This window comes from Phascolarctos cinereus, unplaced genomic scaffold (genome assembly GCF_003287225.1).
Source record: "Phascolarctos cinereus isolate Bilbo 61053 unplaced genomic scaffold, phaCin_HiC Scaffold_5;HRSCAF=322, whole genome shotgun sequence".
NCBI classification, from domain to species: domain Eukaryota; kingdom Metazoa; phylum Chordata; class Mammalia; order Diprotodontia; family Phascolarctidae; genus Phascolarctos; species Phascolarctos cinereus.
In genome coordinates this window covers 260,884,306-260,908,114 of record NW_027555958.1, presented here as the reverse complement: position 1 = coordinate 260,908,114, position 23,809 = coordinate 260,884,306, and the positions used below count along the sequence as shown (strand labels likewise).

The following is a 23,809-nucleotide window of genomic DNA, read 5'->3' as shown; positions in this document are numbered from 1 at the left end:
GCAAAATGAATCCATACAATGGCCATGTTCATAAATGTATATTTCTTTCTGCACTTTGTCCCTTTCCTAGAAGAGTGATTTTCATCTGATGGTCTGCTTTTCCACTTTTCCCTCATGTTTGTATACTGTTCTCTTCTTCACACATACCCCAATTATGATAAAGCAAGTGACACCTCATCTTCCTTTCTACACTAGTGTATTCATTTTTTTGCCCTCCCTTCTCTTTTCACTCTTCTGATCCTCAGAAAAGAACTAATCCACCCCACACTAGAACCTTCGTCTTATTTAATTTTCCTAATAACCTTTGAAGATGTTAAGGTTCTGAAGAGACATTTATTTCTTCTTCTATTAGAATGTTAGCGCTATGTCATGATATAACTTTTTCCAACTGTTCAAGTAAATATATTTTTCTAAGTTTCTTTTGACTCATGCTTATATTGCAAAGTTCTTATTCAGCTGTGGTCGAAATGCTTGAAAGTTCTCTATTCTATTAAAGATCCGTTTTCTTTCAGTGGGATTATACTCAGTTTTGCTGGATAAGTTATTCTTAATTGTAAAATTATATTTTTTGCTTTTTTCAATATTGTATTAAAATATCTCATCTGGCTTTTAGTAGAAGCTGCTTGGTCTTGTGTGAATTTGACTGTAGATCCTTGGTACCTAAACTACTTTTTAAAATTTTCTGAATGCTTGTAGCATTTTTTTTTCTTTTATGTGAGATCTCTGTATTTTGGCTGTGACATTACTGGGGACTTTTCTTTTGGGAGTTCCTTCAGGAAGGTCCTATTTTCTTTTATTTTTACCCCCTACTTCCACTAAATGAGCAGTTTTAATTTATGAATTTTTCTTTAATTTTATTTTTAATTTATGGAATAAAACAAGAATTCCCATGGCATAGTATAATGAAAAAGATGATTGTACATGAAACTGCAAATCTCCTATGCATAACTTGCTATTCTTTTCTATACAACAAAATTATTATGTAAATTTCTTTTTTTCTTTCCTCTCCAGCTTTTCATAAGCTGTTCTCCTCCCATACCATCTTTTTACTCATATTATACCTTACTCATTTGCACATGTTCTGTGATCCAGTGCCACTGTCCTCCTTGCTGTTGCTCACAAAAAATACTCTATCTTCTGACTGTGGGCATCTACACTGCCCTATGTGGGAAATGAGAGAGAATTCTCTCCCTCTTCATCTCCCACTATTTGCTTTCCTGACTCCCTTTAAGTCCCAGTTAGAGTCTTATCTTTTACAAGAAACCTTATCTGATTTCTTTAATGCTAGCGTCTTCCTTCTCATAATTATCTCTAATTTATCCTCTGTCAATCTTTTTTGTATGTAGTTGTTTGCATATTTAGACTGTGAACTCCTTGACAGTGGGGACTATCTCTTGACTTTCTTTGTATTATCAGTACTCAGCACAGTGCCTGGCCCATAACAGGCACTTAATAAATGTTTACAACCAGATAATCTTACATTTTCTTCTATTTTTACAATCTTTTGATTTCATTATGCTATTTATTACTATCCTGTAGAATAATTGATTAATTTATTCTAGTTTTCAGTGATTCCATTTCTTGGGTAAAGTTTACCACTTTCTTTTCTGAGCTACTGTTTTTTTTTTCTCTTTCCAATTCTTTCCTCAGGAACTATTATTTCATATGTTTAATATGATCATACATGTATAGCCTATATCAGATTGCATGCCCTCGTGGGGAGGGGAGAAATTCAGAACTCAAAATCTTATAAAAGCAAATGTTGAAAATTAAAAATAAGTAAATAAATAAGAACTATTATTTCATTTTTATCTCTTACTTAATTTCTTCTAGTTATTCAGAGAGTCTCTGGAAAATCTTTTTTTTCTTTGTCATTGAGTCATTGCAATTGTTACAGCATTACTCACACCTTCCTTTGGGGGTACTCTAGATTTACAAAGACTTTTTATACTGCTTTATGTCTTAATTTGGTTTACACATCCATCTAGCTGTAGTTACTGAATTTGAGATTTGTGCTGGAGTCAGTCTCCACATCCAACTGCATTTTTGGATGGGGGTGGTCTGCCTGTTTTTTTTCTCACCCTGATTCCCTTGGACTTTGTACTAATCTCTACATCTTTGGTTAAAGGGCCAATTTGGCTGTACCTTCTTCTTCCCCTCCTTGAGTTTTAGGTGAAGATGATCTCTTCATCCTTAAATCTTTAACAGTATTGTGCTTGGACCTAGACATATATCTGTATTTTCCCATTAAACTTGAGCCCCCAGCTTAAATATCCCCCCTCACAAAGACTCTGGATACCATTAAGGTTTCTTTAAGAGAGAAAGAATAGAATCTTTGGAATGGATAGTTAATTGTTATGGTTGGAGGTCGTCTATAAGAGGCATTGGGAAAGGATAAAAAGAAATTCTTTTCTGATGAGACTCAGGCAATTAGTTATCACTGAAGAATGAGTTTGTGAAAGATTGCAAGTTAATTGTCATCTTTGACAGAGTAGTGAAACTACTCAGAGGACTGTTATTCCATGGAGAAGACAACTTAAGGAATATTCCCAAGACAATTAAACTTTCATACTGAGAAAACTGAGTTGTTGTACTGATATTATGGTGTTCTGGTGTCCTGTGAAGAAATCAGTAATTGTTACTTACAGGCATAAGTGTGCTGGTAAATGTTCAACAACTAGCTCTCAAAAAAGTACCCTTTAATCTGTATTATTAACATTTTATGCATTGCTTTCTTAACTCTGCAATTCAACAAAATAATAAGTCAAGCCTAGATTTGTAGCATTTGCCCATTGCCAAGGTATCAAAGCTCACACTGAACATTTAACAATATGCTCTCATGAGCTGGTACAAACTGGCTCCAGCAAACCCTTGCAGAGGTGACTGGCTTTTATCCTTCATAGCAGATACCTTGTGGAAATACTTATGTGCTTGTATTGTTTGTTACTGTTAACAAATTATGTAGGTAGTAACACAGATGTTTTTCTATAGATGGGAGTCTGAGACAAAGAGAGAACAGAAAGTTTATAGAAAAAGAGATTTGTTTAGTTTTTAAAAAATGAGGGGGTGCTCAGAGATGACTAGTTTATTCATCCAAGAAATATGGCATTTTCAATAACTTAATGATGAAATATCAATATATTCTTTGATTGACTTTGAATTCATTGGGACAGAAGTCCTAAAGTAACAAGCCAAGTAGCAGGGTGAGGGGCAGGGATTTGCTGTGTTTATCCCTGAGAGCACCTGAGAGGTATTGCTCTCACCTTGCAACACACACCTACCTCTTGTCCATGGGATTGTTATTGGTGGGTTAGCAAAAACCTACTACACATTTCTTTCATCTTCCTCCTATCATACTGTAGTTATTTATGTACATGTTCTTTTTAGATTTTAAGCAACTTTAGAATAGGAGTCTGTGTCTTTATCTTTGCATCACTACCTCACTCTCTCTTACTAGAGTGCTTTGGGAGGAACTGTGATATAGTATAACTGTACTGGCCTTGGAATTAATACACCTAATTTCAAATTTCAGCTCAGATTTACTAGGTCTGCTCTGGGCAATATGTTCTCCAGAATCCTCATTCTCCCTGTTTCATTTTCCCTGACTGTAAAATGGAGATATTTTCATGATATTTCATAACTTTCATAACTATGTAACAGATTGTTGAGGCTTTTTTAATAAAATGTGTCAAAAATGTGAGTTACTATACTATCTAATAAATGTTGAATTGTTTAATAGATGAATATTGCAGCTAAAATCACCTCCTTAGACGGGAAACAGTCTTCTCAGGATTAGAATGCCCCTGTCTAATCTACCTCTAGTAATCCCACGGACAAAGATGTAGGTGTTTAATACAGAGAATAAGGTATGTAATACAGTAGGGGGAAAAGCATTTATTAAATATCTACACAGTTATACACTGTGCTAGGTATTGGTAAAACACTGACAATAGTGAAACAGCTTCTGCCCTCATGGAGCTTATATATTATAAAGGAAACAACATGTACACATAAGCATATTCAAAATAAGAAAAACACCAAGATATGGAGGTGAGAATGAGGAATAGCTCTAAATATGCAGCATCCTCCGCAATGTACTTTCTCTCCAAAATTCCTCCGAAAATATCTAGAAAGCACACTAAACCAAATCCTAATTGGGAAATTCGAGGCAAAGACACCGTGAGTCACTTGTCCATCCCAGGACAGCATTTGGAGATAGATTAAGAAGTTTGTGGACATTGAGGACAAGGTTTAGCAAGGAGCAACCCAGAATACTTAGCACAGGAAGAGGCTGTGCATCAGGGCAATAGAAGGTCCTAGACCCATAACAAGTCACCTTAATAGGAACAGGTACCAATTGGTAGCTTTGCCACTTACTATTCAATTCTAGGTCACTGATTAAGGGCACAATGAGGAGGGGACCTTTGCTCAGAGTAGTATTATGGGTTAAGGAACATTCACAGGCCCTAGGCAGGATATTGAGAGAGGAACAAGTTCAGAAGTAAGCAGGATATGTATGGCTTAGACCCCAGGAGCAGAGTGAGACATCAGTTTAAGTTCCCTGCACAGTCTGAGGTCTGCAGAGGAACAACCAGGGTAGGAATCTCAGACTAAAGGGCTATAGCTGTCACTCTAAAACCGAAGAGCTTCCCAGCTGATTGATAATGACTGAGCCTGGCAGAAGTCTACTGTTGTTCAAGTCAAGGACTTTTTTAAAAATATTATTTATTTTTAACATTCTTTTCTTTTCAAAATTTGAGTTACAAATTCTCTCCTTCCCTCCCACCTCTTCTCCCACCTACTGAGAAGGCAAGCAATATGATATCAATAATATGTATGAAATCTTGCAAAACACATTTCCATATTAGCCATATTGCAGAAACAGTGAGCAAATTATACTGTGATTTGCATTCAGAGTTCATTAGTTCTCTCTCTGTCTCTGTTTCTGGAGGTGGATAGCATTTTTTTTTTTTATCATGAGTCCTTAGGAATTACCTTGGGTCATTGTATTGATATAAGTAGCCAAGTCTTTCACAGCTGATCATTATCACAACATTGCTGTTAATGTGTATAATGATCTCCTGGTTCTTCATACTTTACTTTGCATCAGTTCATATATGTCTTGCCATATTTTTCTGAGACCATCCCCCTCATAATTCCTTATAGCACAATTGCGCTGTATCAGAATCATATGCCACAATTTGTTCAGCCATTCCCCAATTGACGAGCACCACAAACAGAGCTGATATAAATAATTTTGTACATGTAGGTCCTTGTCCTTTTTCTTTTATCTCTTTGGGATACAGACCTAATAGTAGCATTGCTAGGTCAAAAAGTATGCACAGTTTTATAGCTCTTTGGGCATAGTTCCAAATTGTTTTTCAGAATAGTTCACTACTTCACCAACAATTCATTAGTGTACCTATTTTCCTTTCTCCCCTCCAGCATTTGTCATTTCTGATAGGAGTGAGGTGGTACCACAGAGTTGTTTTTAATTTGTATTTCTCTAATCAATAGTGATTTAGAGCATTTTCATATGACTATAGTTAGGGTTGATTTTTTTCTTCTGAAAACTGCCTGTTTGTAATTCTTCAACCATTTATCAACTGAGGGATGGCTCTTATTTTTCATAAATTTGTCTCACTTCTCTATATATTTGAGAAATAAGACCTTCATCAGAGAAACTTGCTGTAAAAAAAATTTTTTTTAATGTCACTTCATTGTCTATGGTCCCTTTTAGCAAAATGTAGTTTCCTTTTAATTAGGTCTATTTTTGCTTTTGCTTTTTCTGAGATCATGATTTCTACTCCCTCACTTTTTTTATTTCAGCTAAAGCATATTAGTTTCTACTCCAGCCCTTTATTTTAACTCTGTGTCTTTCTGTTTCAAGTGTGTCTCTTGTAAACAACATATTGTTGGATTCTGGTTTCTAATCCATTCTGCTATTTACTTCCATTTTACGGGTGAGCTCATCTCACTCACAGTTATGATTACTAACTGTATATTACCCTTCATCCCATTTTCTTCTGTTAATTCTTCTCACTCTCTTTTTCTCCTGTCCCTCCTCAAAAGTCTATTTTGCGTCTAACCATTGCCTCCTTTAATTTGCCCTCTCTTTCATCACCTCCCACCCATGTTTCTTACCTCTTTCCTCTTCTTTTTCCCTATTGGGTAAGATAGATTTTTATACAAAACCAAGTATGCGTGCATATTCTTCCCTCTTTAGAGCAATTCCAATGAGAGTGAGGTTCAAGTATTACTTGCCTGCCTCCCCATTTTGCACTCTACTGTGAAACCTCTTCGTTGCATGCTTCTTTTATTGTAATAAAAATCAACCCATTATACCTTTACTTTCTCCCCAATGCATCCCTCTTTCTCACCCTTTCATTTTTTTGAGGGAGATCATTCTAACAATCTACTTATACCCATGCTCTCTTTTAACTCCTTTTAACTGCCCTAATGATGATGTTCTTAGGAGTTACAAATATCATTTTTCCACATAAGAATGTAAACAGTTTAACTTTATTGAGTCTCTTATGATTTCTCCTTCATGTTTACCTTTTTATTCTTCTCTTGAATCTTGCTGAATGTCAGATTTTCTATTTAGTTCTGGGCTTTTCATCATGAATGCTTCAAAGTTCTCTATTTGATTAAATATCCATTTTTCCCCCTGAAGGAATACACTCAGTTTTGCTGAATAGGTTATTCTTGTTTGTAATCCTTGTTCCTTTGCCTTCTGGAATATCATATTCCAAGCCCTCCACTTATTTAACATGGAAGCTGATAAATCTTGTGTGATCCTGACTGTGGCACCATGATACTTGAATTGTTTCTCTTTGGCTGCTTGCAATATTTTCCTTTTGACCTGGGAGCTGTGGACTTTGACCACGCTATTCCTGGAGTTTTCCTTTTGGGATCTCTTTCAGGAGGTGATTGGTGGATTCTTTCAATTTCTATCTTGTCCTCTGGATCTAAGATATTGAGGCATTTTTCCCTTTTAATTTCTTGAAATATGATGTCTAGGCTCCTTTTTAAATCATGGATTTCAGTAATTTTCAATAATTCTTAAATTATCTGTCCTCAATCTTTTTTTCAGGTCAATTGTTTTTCCAATGACATATTTCACATTTTCTTTATTTTTCATCCTTTTGACTTTTATTGTGTCTTGATGTCTCATGAAGTCACTAGCTTCCACTTGCCCAATTCTAATTTTTCAGGAATTCTTTTCCTAAGTGAGCTTTTATATCTCTTTTGCCATTTGGCCTATTCTGCTTTTGAAGGAGTTTTTCTCTTCAGTGGATTTTTTATGCCTCTTTTACCAAGTTGCTAATTTTCTTGCATCATTCTCATTTCTTTTCCCAATTTCCCCCCTACCATTCATATCTTTCTTTACATCTTTTTAAATATCTTTATATCTTTTTTCCAGGAATTCCTATCAATCTTGTGTCCAATTAGCATTTTTCTGGGGAGAGGGGGAGGCTTTGATTGTAGCTGTTTTCATGTTATTGTCTTCTGAGTTTATGTCTTGGTCTTCCCTGCCACTGTAGTAGTTTTATGGCCAACATCTTTTTCTTTTGTTTGCTCATTTTTTCTAGCCTTTTTTCTTGACTTTTAACTTTACATTAAAATTGTGCTCTGCTCACCTAGGGGTGGGGAGGCACTGTCCCAAGCTTCAAGGTTTTCATGCCACTGTTTTCAGAGCTAGTTCTGAGGGTCTTCAAGTTTTTGGTGCTTCCAAGGTGTAATCCTGGGAGAGCTGTGGTCATTGCTCTCCTGATCTGCACTCTGATCTTTACCCAAAATGGACCCTTGTTCCCCTACATCCACAAACCCTAGCAAACTCAGGAACTATATGAACAAAATTATAAAAAAAACCTTTTCATACGACTAAAGTCAGATTTAAATAATTGTAGAAATATTAGTTGTTCATGGGTAGGCAGGGCCAACATAACAAAAATGACAAATTTACCTAAACTGATTTATATATCCAATGTCATCCCAATTATTTTACCAAAAATTATTTTACTGCATTAGAAAAAATAATAATAAAATTCATCTGAAAGAACAAAAAGTCAAGAATATCACAGGAACTAATGAAAAAGATGTAACTGAAGTAGGTGTAGCAGTACAAGATCTTAAATTATATTACAATCACTCATTATCAAAATTAGCACTCCTCTTTGCCCTGGAACTATGACCAGGTCCATTGTTCTTTTGCAACCACAAGTGCTAATGCTCTTCTCTGCCCCAGAACTGTGACCAGGCCCCCTGTTCCCCTGCCACTTCAAGCATTAGCACTCCTCTCCACCCTGGAACTGTGACTCAGAACTACATACAGGCAATAGAATTGCCAATCAGTGTCTGTTGTCCCCAGTGCCAGCAACAAGTTCCCTGCCATTTCTTTCTGACCAGTTGCCTGATCCCTTTGCCAAACCTGGGCTGAGAACTCCCAAAGCTGCTGCTGTTAGGGCTGCAGCTGTGGCTGTGACTGTGGCTGCTTTAGCAGTGGCTCTGCTGCTGTGACATGTGTGCTCCAAACTAGCTTTCACTCTGGAATCACAGAGTTTTCCTGATGACCTCCAATGTTTTCTTAGGCTGGGAAAATGTCTCATTTTGCCCTTTTGTTGGCTCTGCCACACCAAAATTTTATTTGAGGCATTATTTTAAAGGATTTTTTGGGAGAAGAGGGAGGAAGTCAGGAACTTTCAAGAACTCAGACAAAGTGGATAAAGTAGGAAAGTAAGGAGAAAGATAGGAGACATTGCCTTGTACCAGGCCATTTTGGAAGTATTGAACCCACGCGAAAGTGTCCCTGAGATCCTAGAATAACATAATATTTAATATCCGAAGAAAAGAACAACAGATCCAGCCTAGGCCTTCCCTTCAGAAATGTGCAGAGCATGGCCTAAAATCAAGTCTAAAATCAGGAAATAGACTGGAAAAATGAACACTTTTTAAAAAAGAAGAATCCTACCATAAAAAGCTATTATCGCAATACCTCAAAGAAGAAAATGACTCTAAAACATCTACAAACAAAGACTCAAAGGAAAACAGTTTGGCCACAAATTCAACTAGAATTCTGAGAGCTGAAGTAAGAATGTTTTAAAAAGTTAAAAATACTTTTATAAATGCTAACAGAGAATGCTAATAGAAAATATTGGAAAAGAGATGAGAACTATAGATGAAAGAATTGGGAAGACAATTAACAGGTTGGCATAAAAGGTACCTTACCCAAGTGACATGATTCTACCAAACAACAAGAAACATTAAAACAAAATCAAAAGGCTGGAAAAATTAATTAGTTCTTTTATATCTTGATGATCTTAAGAGAAGAATGGAAAAAAGGGGGCAAGAAATATACTTTGGGAGATCAGAAGGGAAAAGAAGATTAGAAAAAATTATCTCACATAATCAAGATGTGCCAGTAGACAAGTAGAAAGGAGTGGGGATGAATGGCTGATACTTGAATTTCACTCTCCTCTGAACTGATCGAAGGAGGAAAGAACACAAACACATGAGTATAGAAATGCATTTAGCTTCATAGGGAAATAGAAAGTAAGAAAGTGAAATTAAAAGGAAGGTAGATTAAGGGAGAGATGAGTCTTAAGCAAAACAAACTCTAAGGATGTAGAAAAATTATTTATAGTTCTTTTAGAGGTCTCAAAGACTGGAATCTGAGGGGATGCCCACAAAGTAGGGAGTGGTTGAACTAGTTTTGGTACATAAATATGATGGAATACTATTGTGCTTTAAGAAATGATGAAGGAGATGGTTTCAGATAAACCTATAAAGACTTGTGTGAACTTATTCAGAGTGAAGTGGACACAATCAGCAGAAAAATATATATGCAGACAACAATATGATAAAGGCAAGCAATTTTGAAAGAATCCAGAATACTGATCAACATAATAATTAACCATGATTCCAGAGGACTGAAGATGAAACATACTACCCACCTCCTCATACAAAAGTGAAGAACTCAGAGTACAGAATTAGACTTTTTTGGGGGGAGGGGCATAGCAAATATGGAAATTTGTTTTGCTTAAGTATACGTGTTTGTAATAAGGGATTTTGTTTTTCTTAAAGTCTCATTTGGGGGGAAGGGTTGGGGTGGAAGAGAAAAAAGGTAGACATTTTCTGATTAAAAAAATGATTTCTTTTTTAAAAGAAGTAACTTTTACTGGAAGTTTTCAAAGTCCATTAATATTAATACTCAGAAAAAAAATATTAATACTCAGGAGGCAGATATCAATAACTCCATCCTAATGAAGCACACAAAGGATAAAGCTGTCCCTGATAACATTAATGTCCTGGAAGACAGAGAGTGCTCCAGTCTACCCTCGAATCCAGATATCCTAGATGAGCATGTTATCCACTGTTGCATATAAACCCTCAGATGGCAAACACTTCTGGCCAACTAGTTGAGGTCATGCAGACCCTTACATTTTATGTTTGCTTCAGCTGTTTTTACAACTTTTACAAAAAAAAAAATTCCCTTTTGAGTTGACATACACAGTATTTGCCTTTGACCCCAAAGTTCTCAGGATAAAATCTATTTGGCTATTTTAAAATAGTCACACAGAACAAAACTTTTTACTTAGATTCACTAATTAGAAAATGAAACATTTTCCCCTACATTCTCTTTATCAGAGTATCTCAGAACTCATTCTTTGTTCTCCACCCCCAACCTTGGGAAACAGGCAACTTGTCAGTGAAGGGTGGAGAAGGGGTTGGAAACAAGGGAATGGGATGACTTCAGGTTTGTGCAAAAGACCTGAAGTGCTGACATACATTCAGTCAATAGCATCTCCTACCTTCCCTCCTCAATCACTAATAGGAAGTCACATAATAGAATCATAAGAAGCATCCTTAAGCCCTTGACAGTTTTCCCTCCATGTTGTCTTTCAGATTTTTCCCCACCCCACACACCTTTAAAGTTTCACTTGATGCTCAATTTAACTTGATTTCACTGCCACAGAAATGTTCAAGTTGGAGTGCACACAACATGATTTGCCAGAATAAACTCTACCTTTCAATGTCTCAAATTTCTAAGAATTTAAGTTGCAGACAAGTTACCTAGCTGCATGGGTGAAAGGATCTCCATTGATAGTCAAGGTAGTACCTCTGTCCCACTCTACCAAAACACATATACAATCCTGCTAGGAATGATTCACTAACCTGACTTTCTCCTGGAAAATCAGTTCTCAGATTTGAGGAAATAATCGTTCAAACTTTCTGGAACCTATATGCCTATTCCTCAGTACTATAAACTGAGATTCAGAATTTGAATATCATAACTACCATTCACCAAAAAGCGTTAGCTATTTCCATTTCGTAAATTTTACTGCCAAATTGGGAATGCATCACTCTTCATTTCCACATGCTATCAGTTTTAGTATAAAAGGAAGGAAATGCAGAAGCTGTGGTGTGGCTTGGAACCTGTAGCAGTAAGGTTTAGGGAGAAACTTTAAATGTGACGATACTCTACTGAACAAAAACAGAATTCATTCATAGAAAGAATTTAACTTTGCTTCCAAATGCCTGTGAGCTTTTCCCTTTGTAATCACCTGGTTGGTGAGATTAGTTGCTGGATACAGACCTTGCTTGGTGACTTCAGTGTATCCCTTTTCTGTGAACAAGATGGTTTTTGGTTCAGTATGACAGGGGCAACAACAGCGCCCAGTCTGTGTGTGTAATGTACTTCATTTGCAAAAACTAAGTCAGATAATCTAATAAATGGTGTGATTTTTCATTGAAGTTGTTTAAGATTTGATTCTTGAGAAGAAACCCCAATATAAGATAATCTCCCTGGTCTAGCTGTACTAGGCCCGTGGGACCAAAAGAAGATCTGAGGACAGTATGTTCCACTGGAAGTTTTGTTTATTTTGAAGTGCTTCGGCTTATCTCTTTCCTGAGTGCTACAAATCCAAACTGCCCTGCAGGAACGCAAATATGTTGAAAACTGAGGGCCCCATAACAGCTTTGGGGATTTTCCTGATAGCCCCCAATAAAACTAAGCTCCTAAAGACAATTGATTCCTACAAAAATCTACTACTATCTGTTTCTTACTGCAAGGTCAAAACATGGGCTAAGGAAATCCTTGGTTTGTTTTGACAAATTCCTAGTCCCTGAAAGGTTATTCCCCATGCACAGATCACTATTTGAAAGCCTAACAACGTTGTAACTCTTCTTCGTTTCTTAAATTTGCTAAGGCTGTATGGAAGGATTACTGACCCATTATCATTCTTTCCCCCGCCCACCGCAGCTCATACATGTATGCTCTCTGGGACAGCTCAGCATGCTAGAAAGAGTTAAACCAGCTGCGCAGTTATTCTCTTGGCGGCTCCAAGTTCCAGGTCCAAGCAATAAGCTTCTGATTGGCTGAGCTCCTATCAGTAGTAATGGGTATCAGATATCAAACTTGAGACCTTACTAAAAACTTGTTAGCAATACTCTCTGATCCCTGGTAGGCTATGACATCAGCCAAGAAAGCCTATGATGATCATAATAACTTCTGAGGAGGAGGAGAATCCTGCTGGCTGAGTAATTAGTTCTGCACAGCAAGGGGTGAGCAGTTAGTTTTCTGTTAGGATCAGTGTTCACTGCATCCAAACTGGTTTGAGGCACCGGCTGCTGCGAGACAAGTCCCCAGGAAAGCACAACAAACACTGGATGAATTCTGAGTTATTAGCTGTGGTCATTTTGCCTCCTGGCTGAAATCAGGGTGGGGTTTCTGGCACAGGACTGCTTGCTGAGAAACACCATGACACTCCTGGGGTCTGAGCATTCTTTGTTGATTCGGAGCAAGTTCAGATCAGGTAGGGCTAATTTGGTATTCCTCCTTACACTTTCTTCTTCTGCAAGTCTTGTTTACTTTTAATAAATGTGTTTGAAGCCCCAAACAAGGTAAATAATAACAAATTGTTAATACTGCCACAATTCTGCCCCCCCCAATATTCTGGGACAGACTTGCATTTAAATTGAAGGATGATTGTATTGTCCTATTTCTTTGCTTTTAGTTCATCTGTGTTTCGTATTTGGATTGTAGTAACTCCTATTAATTTTCATTTCCTTTATACCTAGTAAATTGGGTCATACATATGAAGGAGTAGGTTCTGAATGGAACAAACAAGGAATCTCCAGTTTGTGCTTTTTGGTATATGAGGTTATAATTCCTGAGAAGACAAACCTGGTACTAGTGTATTAGAACCTAGAGATCAGTTAGGACACAACTAATTCAAATAAACGCATTTCCAAAAAAGAAAAGTCACTTGGGGGAAGTAAAAATAGCAAATTTATTTAAAATGACATCACTGCATAAAAAAGACCCAGTGCCACAGTTCCTTCACAACCATCTGATATTTATAAACTGAGAATCTATCCCAAATCTTCTGTGTTAGTGGAGAGCAGAGAAACTTCTAAAAGAACATTCTCTCTGAGTGAAGGTGAGTGAAGGGGCCTGAAGGGGCCAACCCCTCCTCAACAGAAAGTCTTTATTCAAATTCCTACAGATAAAGTCCAGCAAGTGAGTATTCATATACACCTGTGCACATTTTTCCTCTAAATACTTCTTAATTAACTATATACATAAAACTGGAATGATTCACTGGGCTATGCAGTTCAATATCTGGGGAATTAATATTGTATGATGTTTTACTTTAGGATTCTATACTTTAGGACAATATTCATATTTACCAAAACTTTTGTTTAGAAGAACCCTAGAGAGTTTTCTTATTTCTAATTCTAAGTTTTCCAAAATGCCTCTTTTAGTTCTTGTTGCTCTATTTTATTTTTTATCGTGACACCTGAGGTTTGTAAGAATGATAATGGGAGTGAAGTGTTTACCAGAAGTAGACTTCAATAGTCACAGCATTAGCAATGTTATCGAAACTCCAGAATATAAATGCAAACCATAACTCCAAGGGGGTTCTGCAGTGTGTGTGTGTGTGTGTGTGTGTGTGTGTGTGTGTGTGTGTGTGTGTGTTTCTGGCCTTTGAGATATTAACATTGCAGTTGATCAAGCCATTTCTCAATTTGGTGAAGTGTGATGAGTATTATTCATTCAAAGGCCTCCCAAAGACCTTAAATTTCTATCAAGAATTGTGAAGCAATACTGCCACCTTTCTGAAGAAGAGAGGATGCAGACTTATTTTGAGGACAGCCACATTCCTTTCAAGTGAGCCATTGCTCTTTTTAAAACTAATTTTTGCCTGGTTTGCCTGTAAAAGGATTTTGTGATGTTCTTGATAGTAGACTTGCAAAACATACTTGTCAAATGAATCTTTCCTTACAGTAAATTTCAAGGAGGTAGTGAGCACATTAAATTCTTCCACAATTCATGTGTCCCATCTTGGTGGATTTATGGAGTCATCATCTTTTGCTAGTATTATTTCCCACCATATCTCATGAATTTGAAGTTGATTATACTGGTATCCGTGGTAATGCTTTGCAGTCTCTGATCAAAGGGATATTTCATACTGAAAATCTTATTCAGCATACTCAACTCATGTTTCGTCTGCTAGGAACAGTCTCCCATGGCAGTCAGGAGGGTTGGTTTGAAAAGAAAGATATGAAAATAAAGACAGAAGCAAATATAATTAAGTCACAACCTTGAGCCTAGAAATATTCAGCTTGGCAATCAGAGACACACAAGGAGGCTGGTAATACGCTAAGAAAATATAACAAATATGTCCAGTTGGAAACCTTAAGAAAATATGATGATAAATAAGAAAATAATATAATTTTTGTGCTTAGAAATAGTTATATATAGATATATAAGCAGCTCTTGCATCCTTGAGTTGGGGATGCTATGCTCTGAAAGGAAGGGGGCCTTTCTACAAAAAAATCTATTGTAGCATGTGACTAACAAGCAGGGGGGGCTTATCAAAATTTGGCTCTTAGAGACAATATTTAATCTTATATGGCTATTCCAGTTTCATTATTATGATTTCTCTTTGGTATTTGCAATACAGACTGAAATTCTTTATTTTTTGGAAAGTATTTCTTTTTAGAGAAACTAAATTTTATTAATACTCATTGTAACATTTCCAAGAGATTGACATGAAGAAGCTTAATCTGATATGCAAAAGTTGAATAATTAATATCCCTTTAAAATTTTTCTCAGTTATAGACAGATGACAAAGCTATGTGAATAATAAATGCTGAAGGCTAAACATAGAATGCAGTTTAGAATATAGTCAAATAATACTAAATGTGTGAATTTGGACAGGTGACAACTTCTCTGGGTCTCTGTTTCCTCATTTTATACAATGAGGGATGAATTAAATGTTCTTTTATGTCCCTTCTAGTTCTAACATTCTGATTTCATGAAAATCATAAAAATGAATAGCACATAAAATGAATGAATTTCACTTAGAATAATTTTATAAGTTAAATTATCATGCTACATAGCAGTTCACACAAGATAAGCAGTTTATGAAAATGGCTATAATTAATATTAGTTATATATAAACTGCATTTTTATAGTTTCTCTCTTTTTGTTAGTTTTTCTGTCTCTATGATTGGCATCAATATTAGGAATTTCCTATCATATCACATACACTTTAATCCTAATATCATGCGCAAATATAGAATACGATACTCATACACAGATCCTCAATCTAACTCCCTAATGCTCCTGTTCCCTACCACTAGGGCCCAGGTTGATGTTTCCGATAATGTTCCCATAGGTCTGCCTATCATGACCTGGGGCAGGGATGGGGACACTGTCTGGAAACTAAACAGTATATTTAGCTGTTCACTTGGCAGTCCAAACCCAAAAGTTTTGGGTATCACCAGGCCATGAAGCTGTATATAGTAATCTTTATGAATGTAGACCCAGACTGAAAACAGTGACATGGGAAAAAAAGAGAACATAGTGAGAAAGGATCTGAATCTTTGATATCTTGAGAGTTTTGGTCAAGAGGAAAGGTAGGCATAAAATATGGGGAAATAGAGAAAGATTCTATCCATGCACAAGCAGGGAAAGTAGTGGGGAGGAAGGGATACAGAAGTGTTAAAGGAGCTAGTCATGAACATCTGTACTTGGGCCGGATGAACTCTAGCTATAAGAAGCACTTGGCACGGTTGGCTTCCTTTTCCCCTAAGAACTTTTTTTTTTTAGGCAATTGGGTTTAAGTGACTTGCCCAGGGTCACACAGCTAGTAAGTATCAGGTGTTTGGTCTGAGGCCAAATTTGAACTCAGGTCCTCCTGACTTCAGGGCCTATGCTGTATCCACTGTGCCACCTAGCTGCCCCCATTAAGAACTTTCAAAAAAAGGTCCCCCATAGCTTAAGGCTTGCAGTTCACAGCATGTCCACTCTTAGGGAACCAAGGAACTGGAAGGAATTAAAAATCATCCCCTTTTCATTCCACCACCAACCGCAGGCACTCTTAAAATGTGGCTTATTGTTTTTATGACTTTTGACCAGTTGCTAATTGTGTGTATGACTTTAGACATCATTTTTGTTTATTTGTTTTTGTCTTTGTTTTTATTGTTTTGTGGGCTCTGATTTCACAGATATAGGAAATTCCTCGTAAGGAAACTTTATTTGTGCAAAAGAGAGCATGCCCTCATAAATTAGCTCTTACTCTGCAATTTATACTTTTAAAGAGTTTGCCTGGGGCACTGAGAAGTTAAGTGACTTGTTCAGTTGTGTCCAACTCTGTGTGACCCCATTTGGGGTTTTCTTGGCAAAGATACTAGAGTGGTTTGCCATTTCCTTCTCCAGCTCATTTTACAGATGAAGAAACTGAGGCAAATAGGGTTAAGTGACTTACACAGGGTCATACAGCTAGTAAGGGTCTGAGGCCAAATTTGAACTCAGGAAGATGAGTATTCATGACTACAGGCTCCATACTCTATCCATTGCACCCCCTTAGCTGCCCTACTGGGAGACCATTTACAAAATGAAGAGATTGGAGTAAGGTAATCTTGATGATCGCTTAAAGCTTAGATGTTCTATATTCTGAAAGAAGCCCTCTTCGAGAAAAGAATCCTTCTATATACATATTGTGTCTAATGGTAGCCATCTCTAGGTTGTGGGGGGCAGGAAGTAAGAAAGGGAAAAAAAAGAAAATTACTTGACAACTTTATTATATATTTAAAAGTAACAGTAAGTTGTACAAAATAGATTTGTAGTTTTACATGCAATCATCTTTTTTTTCTATTCTACTACGTTATGGAAATACTTGTTTTTTTCTTAAGTTTAGAATACAAAAAATAAAATTTTAAAAAAACAAAAGAAAAATCTCTCTAAATTCAATATCATAAGATGCTTTTTGCTCTATCAGTTGGTTTGTTTTACTTTTTATTTGTTTTGTCCAGAATATTATTTTTTTATGTGTGGAGACTACCCAATGGACAATGCAGATCAACTCCTTTTTAACTTAGAGAATTGCCTGACGGATCAAATAGCTCATAGTCATACAGCTAGTTTATATCAGAAGGAGGACTGGGATTCTTTATTCAAGATTGGTTCTCTATTCATTAAGCCACATTGCCTTCAAAAAATGCCAACGTATCTTTGCTAGGTGGCACCATAAGAAAATGTTTCCACAATAAATTATAAGAAATAAATCAAATATAAGTCACATATCAGATTGTTACTTGTGTGATTGAAGTGAAAGGCTTAGGCTACAAGATTACTCTGGACACCTGAAGAGAAGGGGGAGGAGAAGGGAGGCAGAGCAGGTAGGTAAGTAGAAGAATAGAAAAGTGAAGCTGAGGGCAAAGAAGACAAACTTCACCAACTTCACTGTGGCATGAATATTCAAATTTCATGGAAATGTGACAGGCACCATAGGCAACTAATTGACAGAACCTAAATAAAAGAAAGGAAGATCCTTGGTGCCAGTTCTCATTGGTGGGGTATGCATAATAATTAGAAACATAACTAAAAGGGTTGATGAGACAATTTGCTACAACCCATGAAGATGTCTCATAAATGAGAGGTACTGACAATATGATTTAGTGGAAAGAGTACTGTCTTGAGAATCAGGAAATCACTGTTCAAACTGAACACAAAGGGAGAAAAATGGCCAAAAAGCATTTTCTATATAGATATAGTCTATTAGAATTGTTTTTATTTCCAAAAATTATCCAATTCCACTAATTCATTTTAAAGATTATGCACACACACACACACACACACATATACATATATACCCATGTACATATGATTCCATATATAGGACATATGTACATTTACAGATAAATAAATCACATAGGCTCTGTTAATTAAGATAGATAACTTGTTTTTGTTTTTCTTATTTTTTTGACTGGTGCTATGATTTCTTTGATATAGGGAAGACCTGAGGAAAAGATTTTCTTCCAATGCAGATGGGCATTCAACTTGTACTCATAACATCATTGAGAAGTTAAGTGACTTACCTAGGATCATACACCTAGAATATGTCAGAGATGGGATTAAAAGCCAGGTTTTCCTAACTTTGAGCCAGCTCTGAAATATATTTATACAGCACTTTATAGTTTGTAAAGTACTTGACATTCATTATATCATTTGAGCTTCACAACCCTGTGTAATCATTACAAACGATAACAAGCTATTGCCATGGCCATTTTAATGATGAGGAAACAGGCTCAGGGAAGTTTTTATGACTCTCACCCCTATACTCTATCTACTTTTCCATAGTCCTTCTCACTCAGGACCATTGAAAACAATCATGGCCATTAGAGGGAATTAATTCATCTTTCTTGCAAAGTCACAGTATCACAGAATTAGAATCATAGATTGTCAACATTCACTTCCATAAGCTTTTGAGTTTTAAAATTTCTCCCCCTTCTTCTTTCCCCTCCCTTCTACCTCAGACAGCATGCAATCTGATATAGGCTCTATATATACATTCATATTAAACAGATTTTCACATTAGCCATATTGTAAATAAGAATTAGAACCAATGGGAGGAACCACAAAAAAAGAGAAACAAAGCAAAACAACAACAAGAGAGCAAATAGAATGCTTCGATCTGCATTCAAATTCCATAATTCTTTCTCTGGATGTGAATAGCATTTTCCTTTATGAGACTTTTGGAGTTGTCTTAGATTCCTGCACTGCTGTGAAGAGCCAAGTGTATCAAAGTTAATCATTGCAGAATGTGGCTGTTACTATGTGCAATGTTCTCCTGGTTCTGCTCACTTCATTCAACATCAATTCATATAAGTCTTTCCAGGTTGTTCTGAAGTCCACTTGCTCATCATTTCTTGTAGCATGACACTATTCCATTATATTCATAAACCACAACTTGTTTAGCCATTCCCCAATTGATGGGCATCCCCTCAATTTTCAATTCTTTACCATGACAAAAAGAGCTACTGTAGATATTTTTTGCACATGTGGGTCCTCTTCCCATTTTTATGATATCTTTGGGATACAGTCCTAGAAGTTGTATTGCTGGCTCAAAGGGTATGCACATTTTCATAGCCCTTTGGGCATGGGTCCAAATTACTCTCCGAAATGGTTGGATCAGTTCACAACTCCACCAACAATGTATTAGTGTTCCAATTTTCCCACATCTTCTCCAATATTTATCATTGTCTTGTTTTTGTCATGTTAGCCAATCTGATAGGTGTGATGTAGTACCTCAGAGTCATTTTAATTTGCATTTCTCTAATTTAGAACATTTTTATATGACTATAGGCTATAGATAGCTTTAATTTCTTTGTCTGAAAATTGCCTGTTCGTTTTTTTTTGAGCATTTATCAGTTGAGGGATGACTTGTATTCTTATAAATGGGACTCAGTTCTATACATATTTGAGAAATGAGGCCTTTATCAGAGCTATTGGCTATAAAAATTGTTTCCCAGTTTTCTGCTTCCTTCCTAATCTTGGTTGCATTGACTATTTTGTGCAAAAACTTTTCAATTTAATGTAATCAAAATCATCCATTTTGCATTTTGTAATGTTCTCTTTCTCTTGTTTGGTCATTAAATTCTTCCCTTCTCCACAGATCTGACAGGTAAACTATTTCTTGCTTTCTTATTTTGCTTATAGTATCAGCCTTTATATCTAAATTGTGTATTCATTTTGACTTTATTTTGGCATAGGGTGTAAGATGTTGGTCTGTGGCTAGTTTCTGCCATACATTTTTCCAGTTTTCCCAGCAGTTTTTGTTAAATAGTGATTTCTTATCCCAGAAGCTAGAGTCTTTGGATTCATCAAACAGTAGACTACTATAGTCGTATTTTGTGTTTTGTTTACCTAACCTACTCCACTAATCCACCACTTTATTTCTTAGCCAGTACCAAGTAGGTTTATGATTGCTACTTTATAATATGATTTAAGATCTGGTACAGATAGGGCACCTTCCTTTGCATTTCTTTTCATTAATTCCCTTGATATTCTTGATTTTTGTTCTTCCAGATGAATTTTATTATTATTTTTTTCTAACTGTATAAAGCAATTTTTGGTAGTTTGATTGGTATGGCACTGAATAAGTAAATTAATTTAGGTAGAAATGTCATTTTTATTATATTAGCTCAGCCTACTCATAAGCAACTGATATTTTTCCAATTATTTAGATCTGACTTTATTTGTCTGAAAAGTGTTTTGTAATTTTGCTCATATAGTTTCTGGGTTTGTTTTAGCAGGTAGATTCCAAAATATTTTATAATGTCTATAGTAACTTTAAATGGAATTTTTCTTTCTATCTCTTGCTGTTGGGTTTTTTAGTAGTATATAGAAATGCCAATGATTTTATATACTGCAACTTTGCTAAGTGTGTTTATTATTTCAAGTAATTTTTTATTTGATTCTCTAGGATTCTCTAAGTATACTGTCATATCATCTGCAAAGATTGATAGCTTTGTTTCTTCTGTGCCTATTTTAATTCCTTCAATTTCTTTTTCTTCTCTTACTGCTAAAGCTACCATTTCTAGTAAAATATTGAATAACAGTGGTGATAACAGGCATTCTTGTTTCACCCCCAATCTTATTGGAAATGCTTCTAGCTTATCCCCATTAAATATAATGGTTTTAGATAAATGCTACCTGTCATTTTAAGGAAAACTCCATTTGTTTCTATGTTCTCTAGTGTTTTCAATAAGAATGGGTGTTGTATTTTGTCAAAAGCTTTTTCTGCACCTAGTGAGGTAATCATATGATTTCTGTTAGTTTTGTTGTTGATATGGTCAACTGTGTTGATATTTTTCCTAATATTGAACCAGCTCTGCTTCCTGGTATAAATCCTACCGGTCATAGTGTACTATCCTCAAGATAAGTTTCTGTAATCTCTTTGTTAATATTTTATTTGAATTTTTTGCATGTATATTCATTAGGGAAATTGGTCTATAATTTTCTTTCTCTGTTTTGATTCTTCCCGGCTTAGGTATCAAGCACAATATTTGTATCTTAAAAAGAATTTGGTAGGACTCCTTCTTTGCCTATTTTCCCAAATACTTTATACACAGTATTGGAATTAATTGTTCTTTAAATGTTTGATAGAATTCACTTGTAAATCCATTTGGCCCTGGAGATTTTTTCTTAGGTGGTTCATTGATGGTTTGTTCAATTTCTTTTTCTGAAATGGTGTTATTTAAATATTTTATTTCCTCTTTTGCTAATTTGGGCAATTTATATTTTTTGTAAATATTCATTCATTTTACTAACATTGTCAAATATATTGGCATACAGTTGGGCAAAATAGCTAACTATTGTTTTAATTTCCTCTTCATTGGTGGTGAATTCACCTTTTTCATTTTTTATACTGGCAATTTGGTTTTCTTCTTTCTTTTTTTAAATCAAATTAACCAAAGGTTTATCTACGTTATTGGTTGTTGCATAAAACCAGCTCTTAGTTTTATTTATTAGTTCAATAGTTTTCTTAATTTCAATATTATTAATCTCTCATTTGGTTTTCAGAATTTCTAATTTGGTATTTAACTAAAGGGTTTTTAATTTGTTCTTTTTCTACCTTTTTTTAGCTGCATGCCCAATTCATTGATCTCCTCTTTCTCTATTTTATTTATCTAAACATTTAGACATATAAAACTTCCCCTAAGAAGTGCTTTCACTGCATCTCATAAGTTTTCGCATGTTGTCTCATTATTGTCATTCTCTTATATGAAGTAATTGATTGCTTTTATGATTTATTGTTTAACCCACTCATTCTTTAGGATTAGATTATTTAGTTTTCAATTAATTTTTAGTCTATCTTTCCTTGGTCTTTTATTGCATGTAATTTTTATTGCATCATGATCTGAAAAGAATGCATTTAATATTTTGCCTTTCTGCATTGGGTTGTGAGGTTTTTATGCCCTAATACATGGTCATTTTTTTGTGTAGGTGCCATGTGCCACTGAGAAAAATGTATATTCCTTTCTATCTCCCTTCACTTTTCTTCAGAGGTCTGTCATATCTAACTTTTCTAAAATTCTATTCATCTCCTTTACCCCTTTCTTATTTATTTTGTGTTTAGATTTATCTAGTTCAGAGAGAGGGAGGGTGAGGTCCTCCACTAGTATAGTTTTGTTGTCTGTTTCTTCCTGTAACTCCCTTAATTTCTCCTTTAAGAATTTGGGTGCTATACCACTTGGTGAATATATATGTTTAGTAATGAGATTACTTCAGTGTCTATGGTAACTTTTAGCAGGATTTAATTGCCTTTCTAATCTCTTTTAATTACATCTATTTTTGCCTTTGCTTTGTTTGAGATCAGGATTGCTACCCCTGCTTTTTTTACTTCAGCTGGAGCACAATATGTTCTGCTCCAACCTTTTACCTTTACTCTGTGTGTATCCTGCTTCAAATGTGTTTCTTGTAACAACATATTGTAGGATTATGGTTTTTAATCCATTGTGCTATCCTTTTCCATTTTATGGGAGAGTTCATCCCATTCACATTCACAGTTATGATTACTCTCTGTATCTTTCTCTCCAACCTATCCGTACTCCCTGTTTATGCTTTTCTTTCTCCTTTCTCCCTTTCCTTCCTCACTAGAGTTTTTCTTTCAACCACTGCCTTCCTCAATCTGCCCTCCCTTCTATCAGCCCCTTCCCTTTTCTTCCCCTTTCCCTTCCTAATTCCTATAGGGCAAGCTGGATTTCTATACCTAACTGATTATGTTGTTCCCTCTTTGAGCCAAATCTGATGAGAGTAAGGTTCAAACAATACTCAGCTCCCTCCCTCCTTTCCCTCTACTGTAATAGGTCTTTGTGCCACTTCTCATGATATACTTTACCCTTTTTTCTTTCCTTCTTTCCTCCTGTCCCAGTATAATCATTTTCCACCACTTAATTAGATTTTTTGTCATCTCATCAAGTCAACTTATACCCATGTCCCCTGTCTATGCTTCTAAATGTCATAATAAATATACAGTTCTCAAGAGTTACAAGTATCATCTTCCCTTGTAGGGATATAAACAGTGTGCTCTTATTGAATAACATGTTTTTTTTTCCCCTTTACTGTTTACCTTTTTATGCCTGTCTTGTGTGTTGTATTTGAAGATAAAATCTTTCTGTTGAGCTCTGGTCTTTTCATCAGGAAGGTTTGGAAGTCCCATATTTCATTGATTGTCCATCTCCTCTCCTGAAAGATTATGCTCAATTTTACTGGGTAGTTGATCCTTGATTGTAATCCAAGCTCCTTTGCCTTATGGAATATCATATTCTAAGCCCTCCAATCTTTTCATTTAGAAACTTCAGGGTCCTGCATAATCTTGACTGTGGTTCCACAATATTTAATTTGTTTCTTTCTGGCTGCTTACAATATTTTCTCCTTGACCTGATAATTTTGGAATTTGTCTACAATATTTCTTGGTGTTTTCAATTTGACATCTCTTTCAGGAGGTGA

The 23,809-nt window shown here is 35.7% G+C and overlaps 1 protein-coding gene across 6 annotated transcripts in view; it reads left to right on the top strand.

Annotated features, from left to right (window-relative positions):
• Positions 1–12,432: 12,432 nt before the first annotated feature.
• Positions 12,433–23,809, top strand: part of MYOCD (myocardin) — a 155,654-nt gene continuing 144,277 nt past the window's right edge. For 4 of the 6 annotated variants that reach the window (XM_078155782.1, XM_078155780.1, XM_078155781.1 and 1 more), the window contains exon 1: positions 12,434–12,818. In XM_078155782.1, the coding sequence (XP_078011908.1) occupies positions 12,764–12,818 (55 nt within the window). In that variant the 5' untranslated portion in view covers positions 12,434–12,763. Of the gene's footprint in view, positions 12,819–23,809 lie in introns of all 6 variants that reach the window. The other 2 variants (XM_020965975.2, XM_078155783.1) reach the window with 2 other exon arrangements.